At 41.0% G+C, this 16,848-nt stretch overlaps 1 protein-coding gene across 1 annotated transcript; it reads right to left on the bottom strand.

The window, feature by feature from the left end:
• Positions 1-1,912: 1,912 nt before the first annotated feature.
• TGIF1 (TGFB induced factor homeobox 1) lies at positions 1,913-12,460 on the bottom strand. Its single transcript, XM_063299138.1, has 3 exons — positions 12,135-12,460; positions 4,573-4,799; positions 1,913-2,924 (listed from the first exon to the last, which is right to left on the bottom strand). The coding sequence occupies exons 1-3, from the start codon at positions 12,148-12,150 to the stop codon at positions 2,391-2,393; spliced, it is 777 nt and encodes a 258-aa protein (XP_063155208.1). The 5' UTR covers positions 12,151-12,460; the 3' UTR covers positions 1,913-2,390.
• Between the last annotated feature and the right edge of the window lie 4,388 nt (positions 12,461-16,848).

Raw genomic sequence — 16,848 nt, forward strand, 5'->3', positions numbered from 1 at the left:
GTCAAAATTGAAATTGGGATCAGGCCAATGAAACACCAACAAATAGTACCAGTCAATGAGATTTAATTTAAACTTGATTTGACCCATCTAGATGCTTACAGATTCCAAGCTCTGGGCTAGGACACAGACAGCATACTTGGGGTAGTGATGTTTAACTGGTTATCATCAGCATACAGATGATATTACATCCCAAACTGATTATTTCCCCCAGCAGCTTCATGGAGATATTAAAAGCACAGGTGAAAGGATGAGTCTTGCAGAACGCCACATTGGAGTCTGTGTGGCATGACCGCTATTCCCCCCACCACCACCAACTGGAACTGCCCACTTAGGAGGGAACAGAATCACTGCATATCATCATCTCCAAGTTCAAATCTTTGCATATATCCAGAAAGATACTATGGTTGATGATATCAAAAGCCACCAAGAAGTCTAAAAATATCAGGAGGGACACACTGCATCCAGGTCAAATGTCATCCACAAGGGCAACTAATGCAATTTCTATCCCATGCCCAGGCCTGAATCCCAACTGCAAGAAGCCCAGAAAATATTTCATTTACGGTTCTTTGTAGTTAGATTCCTACCACCCAAATTTTTCCCTAAAAAGGCAAAATTAGAAATTCACTAATAGTTGTCCAAAGTGGCTGCATTGAGAACTGGCTTTAGAAGAAGGTATACCACTTCTTCTCTCCAGGTGGCTAGAACTTCCCACTCCCTTAACAAAGCAGTGATCACCTCCTGAATCCAACCACAGACATGGATTGAACTTACAAATGGCAAAGCTCATGTCACAAAGGGCCCTATCTGCACCATCAGTCTAAGTCCAAGATTAAAAACCAGATCTTCTTGCATGATATTGCCTTGGTCTTCTTTACAGAACCTGTTGAAATGGAATCAAGCTTGGAGCACATGTGAAATATTTTACCTATAAAGAACTTGTAAATGTGTCTTGGTGACCACCAGCAACAGTTTCACTCCCATTTTTCCCCAAAAGGGAATGGGTAACCCTAAACAGAGCTGCCAGATGCAAGTCTGCAGATGCGGTAAGGCAGAGAAGCCCTTATTGCTATTGTATACTCAAAACATAGATATACAACTGTGATTGGTTGGGTTCATACTTTTTCTGCACCATCGCTTTAAGTGTCTCTGCATTTGTTTCATCTTCTGCAGTTCCTCATGAACCAAGGAACTTGCTAGGTCCTGCAAGGGAGGAAAGAAATTTGGAAAAATTTCATTCAGCCTCCTCACCATTTCCATGTTCCAGAGATCAGTGAGACATAGAACAAAGCTAGTTACAGGATTGCTGGGGAATTCCTCAAGCATCCCCCAAAAGCCCAAATAGCGGACCATTTTAACCAATTTGACATTTCTGCAGAGGTTAAACATACTGATGAGATGCATGAAAACCAGAAAGTGATATCTGATATTTGCAAGGTAGCATGGAGACTTCATGGTCCATGAAGTCACGAAGAGTCGGAAGCGACTAAACGAATAAACAACAACAATGGAGACATTCAGTTCAGATATGTATTTCCTATAAGACATTTTGGAAAAAGGAATCTTAGAAAACCCTACTAAAAGAACCAGTGTTTAATCAATAATACAGTGCTATCACTTATTTTTGAAAATAAAAAAGGAACTTGTATTTAAATGCCCACGTGTTTAAGCAGAACTCTCCTAAAAGCAAGAATATGCCACATACTAAAGGGAATACATTAAGCTCATATAGATCTAACAGAGTATGTTTCACTGCCAGCATCTTACAATCTGTTGCAGTAGAAATTTAAATCAAACCCTTTAAGGAATGCTTTTAAAATATATAGTGTTAGAAGAACTGAATATCTCCATGCTACATTGCACATTTGCTATCTTTTGAAACACAAGTTCAACAAAATACTCAAGGTAAATCAACTATTAAAGAAAATATTTTATTACACCATGAAAAAGTATAATCATTCAAATCCAAACTTGTTTAAAAATCTGAAATTCGTTAAGACAGCCTGTTGGTATATTTTGTTCCACATGGGAATGATATTAATACTAATCTTGTTACTAAATATTGCACAGTCTGAAAGAGACAAATAATGAAAACAACAAAACAAAATCACATGATCTTGGGAACCATCTCACATTATGAAAAAACCTACTAAGAAACGTGTTTTTTTTAAAAAAAATGGTTTTTGCTTCTACAGTAGCTTTAAGTTTATAATTCTTGGAATGACTGTATTCCACTGAAGACCATTACAGAGATAGGAAGCTTCATTTCAGCAATCCCTTGTGCAAATAAGGTTAATTAGAAAAAAATAATGCAGTTAAGTCCTTGATATCATTGAGACAATTGCCACATCTTTTTATTACATCCCTGTTGGGGGAGAGAAAATATGAAGAACTTATGCCATGAGTTTTGCCTGCAATTCCATCTCCGCTGCCTGTTTCAGTGCAACATCCACCAGGAGCTGAAATCCACTAAAGTCCTGATTGAGGTCTGGAGGAGTTGGAGGAGGAGTGTTGAAAAGCCCACTCTGTGCATTTGAACCAGGTCCCAACTTATCCTCATGGTATAGGACAGAGTTGTCTGTAAAGTTGGTAGGTGAAGCCCACTGCAGGTCATCGGCACCAGCTGGCTGATTTAAATGGAAAGGGGCATCTTTCAGTGCAGTTACGGTAGTATGACAAATTACTGAGGGCCGAGCCAAAAGAGATCCTGGAGAAGTGTTACAAGTCTTGTTTGGTTCTGGGCTACCAGAGAGAAAGGAGCTCTCAATCAAGGGAATGCAGTTTTTTGAGCTGGAAAATTCCGCTGGGTGGCCATCAGTTACCTTGGTCCCTCTTCGTGAGATAGTAAATTGATTTGGGTCCTTCCCGTCCTTCCTCAGCATGTCAGGCAAAAGCCTGCGCCGTGCATTGATGAACCAGTTGCAGACCTGAGAATACAATGACATTTTCATTCTTTCCTCCATTCAATTCCAACTATGTGTTGCATGAGAGCAGTTCAGCTAAAGGTCTGAATCCCTTCAAGCTAGATTCCTCAACTACAGGACCAAAGAAAGGCTGGCAAACAAGTTCTGACACACCCTAGAGAGTGCCTTTCCTGGTTTGGCCAGCCCCTCCTATCAGCAGAAAGCCCCCGGCTGTCCAAAGACTGTAGCGCATAAACCTCTAAGTTTGGTTTTAAGTCTGAATACATGCAATGAACAAAGATTACTCTTTGTTCATTACAGTTAGGTTAATTAACAACAGAAAAACATTTCCCTCTGAAAGAGTAACTCCTCCCTAAAGGAGTTACTGATTTGCCTTGTTCAACTGACTATGTCAACAGGCAAAAGAGGGATTACCTCACCATGTTTGTCCTTGTTTGAGTATCAAGCCAGTTTCCTGGGCAATAAAAGAAAGTCCAACAGTCCTTTTTGTGTTTACTGTACAAGAACTGTTTCTCCTTACAAAGAAAATGTGTGGGATACCTACAAAGAAATGATATCAGTTACTCTGATCCAACATGGCAAAACCAGATTTACAATAGAGCTGAAGTAGGCTGAACTGACATAGTCCAAAAACACAAATATGCACACAACAGCTTCAAATTCTGCACACACAATGTATTATGTAAAAAACCAAAAAAGGCAGTGAATGGGAGAAAATTGTGTTAAAATCCCACAAACAAAAGGGACATTTGAAAGTTCATGTCCTTCTACTTTTGTGTTTTCATATTCACCCCTCCACAGTAGGACTTAAGATTAATAATAAAAGCCGTATTTTTTAGAAACCTTCTATTCTTATAAAATCTTTGTATGTTTAAATTAATATATACCAGGTTATTTCAATGTGCAACAGAGCTTATTTCTAATGTTACAAAACTTCATATATTTATACAAAGCAAGTAAAACTGATATACGAAGATAATTATTTTCACCTCCTTTTTATTGGTAGAAAGGAACAAGCAACAATGAACTTACATGCTCAGAATTGTACACTTTTTCTCAGAATTGGGAACAGAAACCAATCATTTACATTCTTAGGTAAATCTGAGTACTGACAATTAGACATGAACTGATTTCTAAATATGCAAAAAGAAGTATTTCTGTAAGAAAGTACACTGAGTCTCAAAACTACTACATTCAGAAGATTTGGAAAAACTGAAATCCATATTCCCTCCATCATTGTTACGGTGTGTGCTTGCATCATGTAAATCAGGATTTCTCATCAGGCTACATATTTTGCAATCCCACAGAAGCTTAAACTCTCTTGATAAAAGGCATTGAACATTCATACTGGTTTTAGGTACTGACCAAAATGTTAGTCCTAGGTGAACAGGCATCCATACCGTTTTGGTCAGACTTAAGCTGTCAACTTTGTGTGTCTACAATAAAACCCAGCCTGCAATGGCACTTTTTCAAGTCAAATACTAAGACACTTTTTAAAGGTAAAATGGGAGCTAGTAGCCAATAGAACACTGGATACTACTACTGTGCTACACCACCCAATATCTATTAATTTAAAAGCAAATTCCATAGTATTCAGCAGGTAAACACGCTTGTCATTATTGCCTTGTTTCATTAGAACATGCTTACATACCTGTAGTGTGGAAAGGTGCGTCTGTCTTGACAACAGTGCTTTCTCTTGCTCTGAAGGATAAGCATTGTAACGGTGCTCATACAGCCAGTCCCGAAGAATCTGCACTGATTCTTTGGGCAGGTTACCCCGTCTCTTTCTCTTGACTGAGCAGGCAGAAGAGGAGAGATCCAGGGGGACATCCATGCTATCATCGTCCTCTGTCTCACTGCCTGATATTGCAGCAGCACCTATGATGCACATGAAAAAGCAGCATGATGCTATCTCTTCTAATTCTGCATTTCTCCACTCAAACACATTTTATCATCATCCTTTGCAATTAAAATGTGGTAATGTGCACTAACAAGGACCAGGCAGAAAGTCCCAGTGTCTTTCATTCTGAGCATCTTAGCAACTCATGTACCTGTCTGTATACATACAATGATTTGCTTTATTTGCAGAACCACACCAACTATTGGCCAGCAACTGTGGATATGCATCTGGCCAATTTTCTTCAGGGCCAACTCTACCACTTTTTACTAACTTAGAACAGTTTTTCAGAGTTAATCCACTCACTGAACTAAATGGTTAATTAGGATTTGTTGAAAAATCAAATAGGCTGACTTCACCCAAAAAGTTAAGCAACAAGCGAAGGTTTTAAGTGATGGCTGAATCCACACATCATTCAAAGCCAGAATGAAACAAGGTTGTAACTATGATGTGTGATCCCAGCATTTATGTATTTATTTAAAAAAAAGTATTAAGAGGAAGGCGGCCCACAAACCACTCTCATTATTAATGTTGTTTATAAGAAAACAAAAATAAGCCCACAGAATGAAAAAGTCACACTTTTTTTTTATGGAGCATCAGCTCTTTTCCATTTACAGCTGACCTTTTAAAATTGCTATTCAATCATTACACTGACTTTTTATGAGCATTCTAACATTAAATCACCTAAGAATAACAACTTGGTAATTAGAAGACTTGCCAAAATTAAGCCCAATAATAGCTAGATATGAGACTTCATTCTAAACAGTTAGGAGTTTGCATGGAGCCTTAACGCAGTATCTTTTAGGAATATCAACCCTATTTCTGCAAGTGTAGATGCAAATTAGCACTTAACACTAATACACTGAGAAAAGATTCAAGAGGAAATGATAGATTATGCCTCAAAATGATCCCCACATTTCCTTCATCTGTTTCCTGAAGTCCTCAAGAAAAGTGGTTGGTCTACAGTAAAATGAAGTTTTTCATCTACTCCCTTTTTCAATATCACTTAATATATACTACAGGAAGTCCTTGTTTAGCAACCACAACTGTGACTGGCAACTCTATCACTAAGTGAAGCAGTCACTAAATGGGAAATCACGTGACCACGATTGTGCTATTCTTTCCCCACTCCTCCAACCTTTGGAATGTTCACCCCAGTGGTGCTGGGATAGCTGGCTTGAAACTGACAAGACTAATCAGTTTCACACCTTCCACTTTTATTTGCCTCCTAACCACACCCCCACCTTCTGGAATCCTCACCCTGGTGCTGGGATAATTAGCAAGAAGAGAATTAATGTTTGTATTTACATTCTTTGGAGAGGAAGGGATTACAAGAGAGTAAGCAGGCACACCATGGGGAATACACATCAAAAGCAATGTGCTGGCATGCTGCTCAAACAGCCTGGTATAGTTCTCATTGTGTGTCTGCTTACTCTCTTGTAATCCCTTCCTCTCCAATCTGCAAGTGGGGAGAGAAAAACAACAGGTCAAGCACAGGACAATGTGTACTAATTGTAATGGCAATCACATGACTGAGGGACTCTGTGAAGGTCATAAATGCGGGCATTGGACATAGTTATTTTTTAGCACCGTCATAACTTTGAACAGTCGCTGAATGAGGCAGTTGTAAGTAAGGACTACCAGTAGTTCAATTACTCTTTTAACCCTTCTTTACTAGTAGTAACAGGTTTTACTGCAACAAGTGCTCGATATATGTCGGTATTGTGTAAAAAGGGGAAACTATCATAACTTTCGTTCATAACTCCACCTCCCCGAACTCACACAGATTTTCATCCTACATAGTAAAACGCATCAGGAAAATAGCGCATTGTCTCTTGACACTGGTGGCCAAACATCAAGACCTGTTCTTTCCAGTAGAATAACCGAACATATAGAGTTCTTAATATTGACCTACCTTCTAAGAGATACTGTTCAATAAAAATTGATACTTTTCAAGGTAAATAAGACATACTTTTATATCTACCAATGTAAACGTAATAGACCATGTGCAGGGGCTAGAATGAGATTTCTAGTATTCAACTGTATCAGGGCTCAAGATCTAATTTTGGCCATGCCATGTACTAGTGTGTCAGTAAACCCGGTGATTACAGTACAACAGCTCAGTGTTCTCCAAATACAATGATAAAGCTGTTGGACCATATAACCTGAAGATAACAGAGATATTATCAAGGTGTCCTGCAACAATAATGAACCACCAATTAAGGAGGAGGAGGAGGAGAAGGTGGAAAGCAAAGTGAAAGGCTTCAGACACTTAGATGTTGACTGGTTTATCTGCATTTCCAGATAAATATTTATCTAGCCTTTTCAGTCGTGGACTCTGATGTTCACAAAACATTCTTACCCATTGCTAATTTAACCTGCTTTAATCAACCAAAATTTCTGAGCTCACACAAACACTGAACTTAGCCACAAGGTCTGGGTTCACACAATATGCTAACCTAAGTGTGTGGTTGGCCAGTTTGTGATCCAATGTGTCATGTGAGCATAATATATGAGATCTGGGTCCTCTTTACATTGTGTTTGATATAATTTATAGTATGTTATACATTCCAATGGTATTGGACTTTGTGACAGTGGTCTTCCCATGAATGATACAGATGTAAAAAAAGGGCAGTTATGTCAGGGTTTGGACTGTACAAGGCCAGAATTTTTTTTCCATCAGTGTTCTTCCAGCTATAAATAGCCTAGATTTCAGTCTGATAGTATCTTTCTATTTACATGAAAACTTTTGGTAACAGAAAGTAATCTAAAAAAGTAGTTTATGCCTTATGGAAACCATAATAGTGTATCGACAGGATGGGATATTCCTTTTAAGTACACTTCCGTACTGTGATACCAGATAGTTTATAATATTGAGAGGTGGTTGTTATAGTTGTTCCCTTCTGTCCTGATGCATTTGGGACCCACTTCTCTCCATATACAGTAATGGTCTGAGTCATGGAGACCTTTAGTCGTTGCCCTCTCCATTAGTACCCTTCATACATGGATAACATGTACAGAACAACATTCATTCAGAGATGCAGTAAAAGGCAAGCCAATGGATCCTAACTTATTACACAAGATTTATAGCCAAGTGATGAGGAAAGCTATCAAGCCAAACTATTTTAGCTAGCTAGAACAGAAGATTGCCTTAAAAGAAAAAAAAGTTTGCAACTTGGACTAGAAAATGTTCAAAAGCTGTGGGTCACTGTGTGTGACTTGGGCAGCCATATAAATTTGTTAAATACATACGCACATACATACTGGTATTCTGGTCCCTTCAAAACAAAATATAAAAGCTGATCTCCTCCTCTCCCCACAAACATAAAAAAGGAGAACCTGTAAAGCTGTAAAGCTCCTGACAGTACAAATAAAAATTAAAGCAAGAACAAACCTGCAGCACCGAGTGCCCTTTGATCTGCTTACTTATTGTGACATGTTCCCTCTGCTAAGAGGTTAATGATACAAAACAGGTTTGGGCTAAACAGGAGAAAAATGCTATGCAACCTCTCGGGATAATGAGCAGATTTCAATAACGGAGCATTAACTCTTTGAACTGCTAGGAAAGAGACCCCATGTGTGTGCAGAAGCTGCAGTTACAGGAAACTACAGGAAGCAGTAGATGCAACCTAGTCCAGCTGATGTTTTATTAGAGCAAAGGCCACATTGGTGCTGCCATGGCACTGTTTACATTGGAGCATTTGTGATTACTAACAAGAGAAAACCAAAGCTACCCTGTAATCAGTCTGTGCTCTGCATTTCCTGTTTTAACAGGGAACAGTTGAAAGGTGCCCTGGCTAGGCTGCCTGGCTCAGTGGATCACTGGTGCTTTGTTGTTTGTTTCTTTACAGAATTTTCGCAGGCAGAAATGTTGCACTCTTAATTTGGTCTTTTAACATAGCTGATTGCAATTTTCACAGGACTACTTGGCCATAATATAGCCAAAGCACCAATTTCAATTTTAAAAAATAGCTTATTTTAAATTCATCTGAAGACCAAGAAATCTTCTTTAGCTCTCACCAATTTAACATTGTACAATATACATATACAAGAGAACTCTGTCTGCCTTATTAAAATCATTTTCGATGTTCAGTATTCATTTACTTTTCTGGAGGCAATAGTTTTAACAATACTATTTGCAAACCAAAACAAACACCAAACCACAGTTATAACTTGTAGCTACACCATCAGGTCACTTGGCTCAAAATTTATGGTCACAGTTGGCTTTCATCTCATATTGCTGGTCTCAAAAACTCTTCTAAATACATGCACAGCATGATGGCTTGTCTAAATACATCTAATCAAGAACAAATGCCTTTTTTATGTAAATTATTTACCTGTTTTCCTCTTTGTGGCCAATTATGCTTCAAGCCATGCCCACATCTGTAAACCATGCATGGCCAGAGTATTAATTCCTTAATTTTGGCATATTAAGGAAATGACAAACCTACTGAAACTGGAACTGTATAAAATAGTGGAACTGCTGTTCTGGGGCAGAAGAACAGTATTACAAGGGAAAGTGGTAGATACCAGCTGCTTTGATAAATTTACAAAATGCTTTAAAACAAATAGGGTCACTTTGCACTATGAGCAATGTACTAAACTGCTTTCTCCACAAATCTCTTTGTGTGTGAAACTCTTATCAAGCTGTTTTGCAGAGCAGCACAGGCATTTCCATACAACATCTGCAGAATTTATATATACAAGATTCAAATTATTCTTAATTTGAAAACTTAGTCTACACCTGTGATATTGACTCTTTCCAAATGCAAAGAAGGCAAAATAACAAAGGAAGATAGCAGACTTGAGATTGATACAGAATTAAAAACATGGATACTGGGCTAAGGTATTAACTGCTAAGACAACAAGTAGTACTTGAAAAAATAAGAACTGCCTTATTGTCTTTCTAATAATTACAAGCATAAATTAAAAAATATAACCCTTCCGAGCTCATTTTGGCCAGAAAGAATTGAATTATAGCACCCTACCTATGAGCTTTATTTTAGAAAAGATGTGCATTTGTAATTGTCTGCAACTCTTTCAATGTTAAAGAAGATAGTTTAGAAATATGAATCGGAGTATAGCCCTTCAAATCAACAGGTTTTTCATTATAGAATGAAATCTCATTATGCTTTAAAATAGAAAACATTATAGGCAAAAAAACTTACAGATAAATATGATCCCAAATTGTAGGGACACAGGAAAGAAGAAATTTTTAGCAGTGAGGTAAGAGGAAATAAATCTCAGAGATACACAAAGTAATCATGATAAAGCTTAGCCACTTAACTCACAGAATATGCCCTTTCACAAAACTGTGGTAACACCAGATTTATCACAATTTGTGTAAGGATACATAGGTATACTGTACAGTTAATAGATGTTTTTAAGAATATTTTCACTGATTCGTTAATGAAATTTGAAATCTACTGACTCATCTATCCCACCTTTAGTATTTTTAACCTTACACACACTTCTCATACCACAAACAGCTACACCAATAGGAAAAAAACCACACATTTATATGGAATAAATTAGAACTTACAAGTCTTAAGATTACAGCACAAATAAAATTTCAGACTTTCAGACCACATGTATCATCAACTATCCAACTTTTCAAAATGTTTTTGCTCTGATCTCCTTTATATCCCATGCACCTGAAAACTTTTCCTCACATTATTTTGTGCAAATTTGATGAGCTCCTGCACTCAGCAGCTTTCTCTCATGCATTTAATGTTTTGAAGTTTTTCTTAAGCAGTGTCCGGGCTGACAGAACAGGCAATATGCTTAAAGTTGGCAAGACATAAGCTCTAGATTTAAACACGCATGCACAAAACAGAGCATCTCACATCCTCCCCCTCCCCCAAAACTTGGAACAATGGACACAACAGCAGGCAGGAAACCAGCTTACCGGCACTGTTCAAACAGAGAGAGCAGACGAACGTTATAAAAATAACTATTCAAATTATTCAGTATGGAATTTTTTGTCCAATAGTGTTACAAACATTATTTTTATACAACTATAAGGTTCAAAAACAAGTATGTATGTCTTTAGCTTTAGAGGTAGGCCATGGTACTGTTGGGTAGATTATTATAAACACAAGGTTGTACCTCTCACAGAATTATTTTATTGTGGGCTTACATTACCAATTAATGGATCTAACTAACTTGTGTCCCACTTTCCTTTTTATATTTCATATTTACATCTCACTAGGAAAAATCAGCTGCATGGAAAAGAAACTTTTAGATACTTTTCAAAAGCAAAGGTAACTCTAACAATGAACTGCAAAGTCCAAATCATTGTTAATATTGGAGTTATATTGTGCCTTTCAACTATGTAGCTCTAAGCATGCTGACTTTTCATTTTTCAGTGTGCATACATATGAAATCCTACTGTAACATAAACAAGAATTTAGGTAAACATAGGTAAGAAACCCTACTGTAACTCAATGGGGCATATTCTGAGTAAACACAAGCAGGACTGTGCTGTTAAGTTCACAAACAGAAATAATGGCAATGCCTTTGTTCAGCCTACAAGACATTTCACCGTGCCCAGAGTTTTTTTTAAAAAGTGATTTTCGGTTATCTTTTGAACCCCAGCCTTTCATCCTGGAAATAGCATATAAACTTACTTTTGTGTCTTCTTAAAAACAAACTGCACTTTTACAAGTCCAGAGTGTCAGGCGTGGGACATCTGCTCTCAAAGCTCTTTTAACCGATTTTTCAGAGGCTCCACCCCTGTCTCTATGCCCCCTCCCTCTCCGACAATCGCAAACAAAGAAACTCCTTCAAGCACGCTGTTGCTAGTCTAAGAATTTTTTTAGATGCAGCCTTGCTCAAGAAAGGTTGAGTTTTCAATAGAAAAGAATGAAATAGATAACACGAAAGAAGCAGGCTTAAAGAAAGAGTTGTGAGCGGGCCGGAGAGAGAAAGAGTCAGAGAGAAAACTTTGTTCGGACACCACGAAACAGGCCGTTGAGACACGTTTTTGACAGGGCGCCAGCAGCTGAAGATGCAGAAACCTTCAAACAAACAGCGCCGCGCTTTTGTTTTGTCTGAGCCGGGAACCCCCTCAACTGTCGTTTGGTGCTACTGCTGTACAAAGCGGCAAAAGGGTCCGGGTTTTTAAAAGAAACGGACGGGGAGAAGTCCCAGTTTCTTCCACAAGCAGTACACTAGAGTTGCGCACAGCAAGCCACACGGTCGCACTCTTCCTGACAATTGTTTAGCAACGCCACGAGGGAGGCAGAGGGGAGCTCCGTTCACTTGGAGCCACCGCAGAAGCAGAGAGAAGCTCAAACCAGGACAAACCTACTTACTTTTCTGAGTTTTCATCTCGGTGCCTTCTGCCTAATCGTGGAAGATTCCTTTCTTTTTATTAGGGGGGAAGGGAAAAGAGGCCGAAAGAAACTTGGAAAAAAAGAAGGGGGGAGAAAAGAGCGGGGGAGAGAAGGCAGTTTCCAGTAGTCCTTTGGAAAAAAGCGTCTGATGTGCGGGATGGACGGGGCTCGCTGCCGCAGCCGGGGCAGAAAATAACTTGAGCGGCCCTCTCGCCGCTTCTTCCTTCTTTGTTCTTCAACTGGTGCTTGGCACAAGCTGCTGCTGCTGCCTCCTCCGCCACGAGGTGTGCCCTCCCCCACCTCCCAGCACTGAGTAAGCGGGAGAGGAGCCGGAGCCAGAGCTGCCCCTCCCCTCCCGCGGGCCGGCCGGCCGGCTGGTTAACGGCTTAGGGGGTGAGTCTGTCAAATACCGAGGCTAAACCGAGAAGCGGGGGGTAGAGGATTCTCCCCCAAGACGCAGCGTAATCGTGACCAGGCGAGGAGAGCCCCCTAAGCAGTCCTTCGCTTCCTAAGCAGTCCTTTGATCGCTAAGTTGGCAAAAACGGGAGAGAAAGAGTAGGAAAACGTGAGAGTCGGTCGGAGGGGAAAGGAAGGGAGAATTGAAATGCTTCAGTCGCCGGGCGCTCTTCCTAAACCAGTAGGAGCAGCGTTTACAAAGTTGTTTTATGTCAATAGCCCTGCAGCCCGCTCCAGGAATCTCCTCAGCTCTCCTTCCACAACCCCGCCTTCGCTCTTTCCTTTTGCCTTCGACTTGGTCAGCGCGGGGAGGCCTCGTGGCAGTTTTTCCCCCCACTTCTTGGATTACTACAGTCAGGTTGGCGGCCTTTTTCTATTGGTGGAGTCCTTGCAACTAGCCGCTCCCTGGCCTGCCAGAGAACAGTGAGCAAGTTTCCCGCTTTTCAGCCTTACACATAGCGGCCAGGTGGCTCAAATCTCGATCCCCTTCCGCGGAGATGGCTGCACCTCCTGCTCCCACTATCGCAATGCCGGGCTGGAGGCCTTCGCCCCAGGTGCTGAATGACCCCTCGAATCCTTTCCAAGAGTTTACTCGGGAAAAAGCGATTCCTATAAACCGCAGGCAAAAAAACTAGCACCATCCGACGTTGTCCTGCCCAAACCTGCTTTAGAAATAAGTTCCATTGGAATTTACATCACCCTATGAACGCGCTTTGGGATAGATCGGATCTGCTGTTTAAAAGAGCCCAACTACAAGATGAACCGGGTTGGCTTAACTTGGGCAGGGGAATTGTGTGTTTTAAGTACCGCGAGAATCAGAGCCGAACGGTGCCGTTTCTTCCGTCTGGGCAGACAGGGAAAGAAAAGAAAACATTACGTCAGTTCCAACTTATGTGGAGGGAAATTCGCCGATCCCGCAGTTACTTTCCCACCACTCTGCTTCTACTAATGAAATGCGTTCCATGTATTTTAAACAACATGTTCATTTAAGGAGGGGGGAAGTCCGGTCCCCATGTCCTCTCAGTTTTTAGTCTTCCACGGCTTGACTCAATTTATTGAATAAACACGTCCGTAACTCCAGTTTATTTTGCTCTGAACTATCCTGGCAGTGTTACTGGGACGGATCCAATTGCAGCCTAATGGGGCCCGCCCCTTCCTTCAGGTCACCGGAGCTAAAATTTAGGGACTTATGAGGGGGCTGCTCTCCACCCCCCAGTGGCAGAGAAGTCTTCTTTACCTTCCTGTAGGAAAATACATCTCCTGACCTGGGATGAAAGGAACCAGCCGGGAAAGCACCCTCTTGCGCAAGTTAGTCCGTCGCATTTCCTGACTTTAATGAGCACATTCATCATGACTAAATGGGAATGTAATGCAATAATTATCACTTGGCCCAACCGAAAAGCATACGGCATACTCAAACAAGCGATGTCTTAATACATGTTTCTCAACCTTGGCAACTTTAAGATGCGTGGACTTCAACTCCCAGAATATGCTGGCTGGGGAATTCTGGGAGTTGGAGTCCACGCATCTTAAAGTTGCCAAGGTTGAGAAACACTGTCTTAATAGAAAGCGAGCCCTCCCTGTCATCGATCCACGAGCTCTTTCAGCCAGTGAACCGCCAGCTGACTGAGCTGCAGACAACGAGGCCTTCAGACCCCACGTGGGTTCATTTCCGGAACGCGGGGCGGGCGCTCTGAAAGGAATCGTGTTTATTTGTGAACTTCAGTCCTCAGTATACAAAGGTGATAAACAAATAATCACGTTGCCACCAAACCCTCGTTTCTTTCAATAACTTCGCAGAGCGCCGGTTAATGTTAATAGGTACAGTACTGCAAACCGGAGCGGGTAGGAGCATCGCGCTGAAGCGTTAATCCTATGCAGTTACAGTATTGGGGGATTTTGAAAAATTCTCAAGTCTATTTTGCATATTATCTGGACCGAAAGCCACATTGTGCCCAAGCAATAAATCTGCGTCCCCTCACTGTTTTTGAGAGGCTTTTACAGATCCGCCGTGTCATGGTTAATGGCAAGCGATTAAAGGAATCGCTCAGCTGATCCGCAACGTTGAACGGAGTTCCGACGAGGCATAGAGTAGTAAGAATGGCGATATATGACTCTTGCACTCAACATTTCAGAAGACACCTGAAACTTTGTCGACATCCCGTTCTTTTAACGGTACAGTCTTATATTTATTCCTCTGAAATCAGACAATGCAAGGCAACGGCGCCTGCCTTTTCTCGCAACCAAATGGTTGTGTTGCATTACGCGTCCTTTTTTCTCCGTAAGGCTCTCGTGCTGGGTCTGCGGCGCTGGGCTCGCGCTTCCGAAAGGGCCGCCTGCCACAGACGAGGCGGGTTCTCCTCGCAGCGCAGCGACTCCCGAGTCTCCTTGCCTGAATCCTGGGGGCCGCTTTCGCTGACGAGCTGCAATTGGCGACCGAGATTGAGTCAGGAACACCTCACATCCGGGCTGAGAAAACCGAGGCGTCGCCAAGCGGTTGCGTTGCCACCGTGACAATCCCGCCCGCAGCCAATGCGGTGGTTGGCGGTGCGGGCGGGCCGGAGCGGAAGACGCGGCGCCTTTTGGAGGAAATCCCCGTTCGTCTGACTTTTCCTCCTTTCTGTGCGGTTCACTTCCTTGTTCGGAAAGCAGAGGATCGCCTCTTGGCTGACAACGACCCATTGCCCCAAGTTTGGGCATTACGTAGCTCAAAGCTAGGAAGGGCGTGCTCGAGTGCGGACGCTTCCCTTTGCTCGAGTTTGGCCCGCCATTGGACTGTATGCAACCTGTCTCTCCCTGCGTAACGTAGTACCCACGCGCACATTTGGAACTGTAGCCTTCTGGTTTGAGAAAACACTTCCATGCCACCGACTTTTGGAAATATGTCTGAAGGCAAAAGGGGCAGCGTGCATGACAGCCAACCCCAAAGGCTACTGTTCTTAAACTCGCGAGGAGGTGCTTTGCTGGAAAGAGCTGAGAGGACCTGATGGGAGACTTGCTTGGGGTCGTTCTTTCTTCTCGATTCTTTTAATGGATTTTATGCGGCGCATTGCTTAAGTAAATGACGGGTAGTCAAAAGAATTATCTTTAGAACAGCACAACACAGCAGCCTGTCAGGTGGAAACAGTCCTCTTAATGAAAAAGGCGCACCATCTATTTGAGATACTTTGCCCATCAATGCAATATGGAAAGCCAATCCGGATCAGACATAAGATGCTAACATTCTAAAAATAAAAGTGATGAGATTCAGGAGTGGTTGAAAGCTGTGCTATCTGTCCTGGAAGCCTCAGGTTCCTTGGCCCTCACTGCACGTTTCCAAGGGTAGGATTTTATTTTATTTTATTTTTAATAAGAATTTTATTAAGTTTGGAAAAAAGAAAAAAACTACAAAAAAGAAAAAAACTTAAAAAAAAAAGAAAAGCTAAAAAATTGTGAAACAGAAGAAATTTTTTTGAAAGATTACATAAGAAGTGACTTCTAACTTTCAACAAGAATATACAACACTTTCCATAATTAAACCCTTACTCTATGTCAAACCAAGATCACATTATTTTTATAAATCATACCATTAGCACATTGTAAAAATCATTAAATACAATTGTTCCTTCCCTCTATATTATATTATACTCTGTGTGTGTGTGTATATATATATATACACACACCTCTAAATCAACTTCTCTCTCCCAAAAAACATTTATTTCCTTCCCACCACTGTTCTATATATTTCTGTCCACTATAATAAAAATCAGATTATAAAAACATATACATTGTCTACTTTTATACCTAATAATACTAGAGCAATCTTAACCTGATTAAACCTAAAACCAAGCAATTATTATACCTTATAAATCTTAAGAATCAAACCTTTAAAATAATCCAATAAATCTTAATCCAAATCATTAAAGAAAAATGAAATCACACAAGCCTCAATATCAATCCCAGTAAACATTCTTAAATCTTTAGGTAAAGGTAAAGGTTTCCCTTGACATTAAGTCCAGTCGTGTCCGACTCTAGGGGGCGGTGCTCATCTCCATTTCAAAGCCGAAGAGCCGGCGTTTGTCCGTAGACACTTCCGTGGTCATGTGGCCGGCATGACTAAACGGAACGCCATTACCTGCCCGCCAAAGCGGTACCTATTCATCTACTCACATTTGCATGTTTTCGAACTGCTAGGTTGGCAGGAGCTGGGACTAGCAACGGGAGCTCACCCCGTCACGCAGATTCAAACCGCCGACCT

This window comes from Candoia aspera, chromosome 3 (genome assembly GCF_035149785.1).
Source record: "Candoia aspera isolate rCanAsp1 chromosome 3, rCanAsp1.hap2, whole genome shotgun sequence".
Lineage (NCBI taxonomy): Eukaryota > Metazoa > Chordata > Lepidosauria > Squamata > Boidae > Candoia > Candoia aspera.

Coding starts and splice junctions, on each gene's coding strand:
- TGIF1 (XM_063299138.1), bottom strand. Junction 2,925..4,572: donor CGCACCTTTCCACACTACAG/GTATGTAAGCAT, acceptor TTGTATTCTCAG/GTCTGCAACTGGTTCATCAA.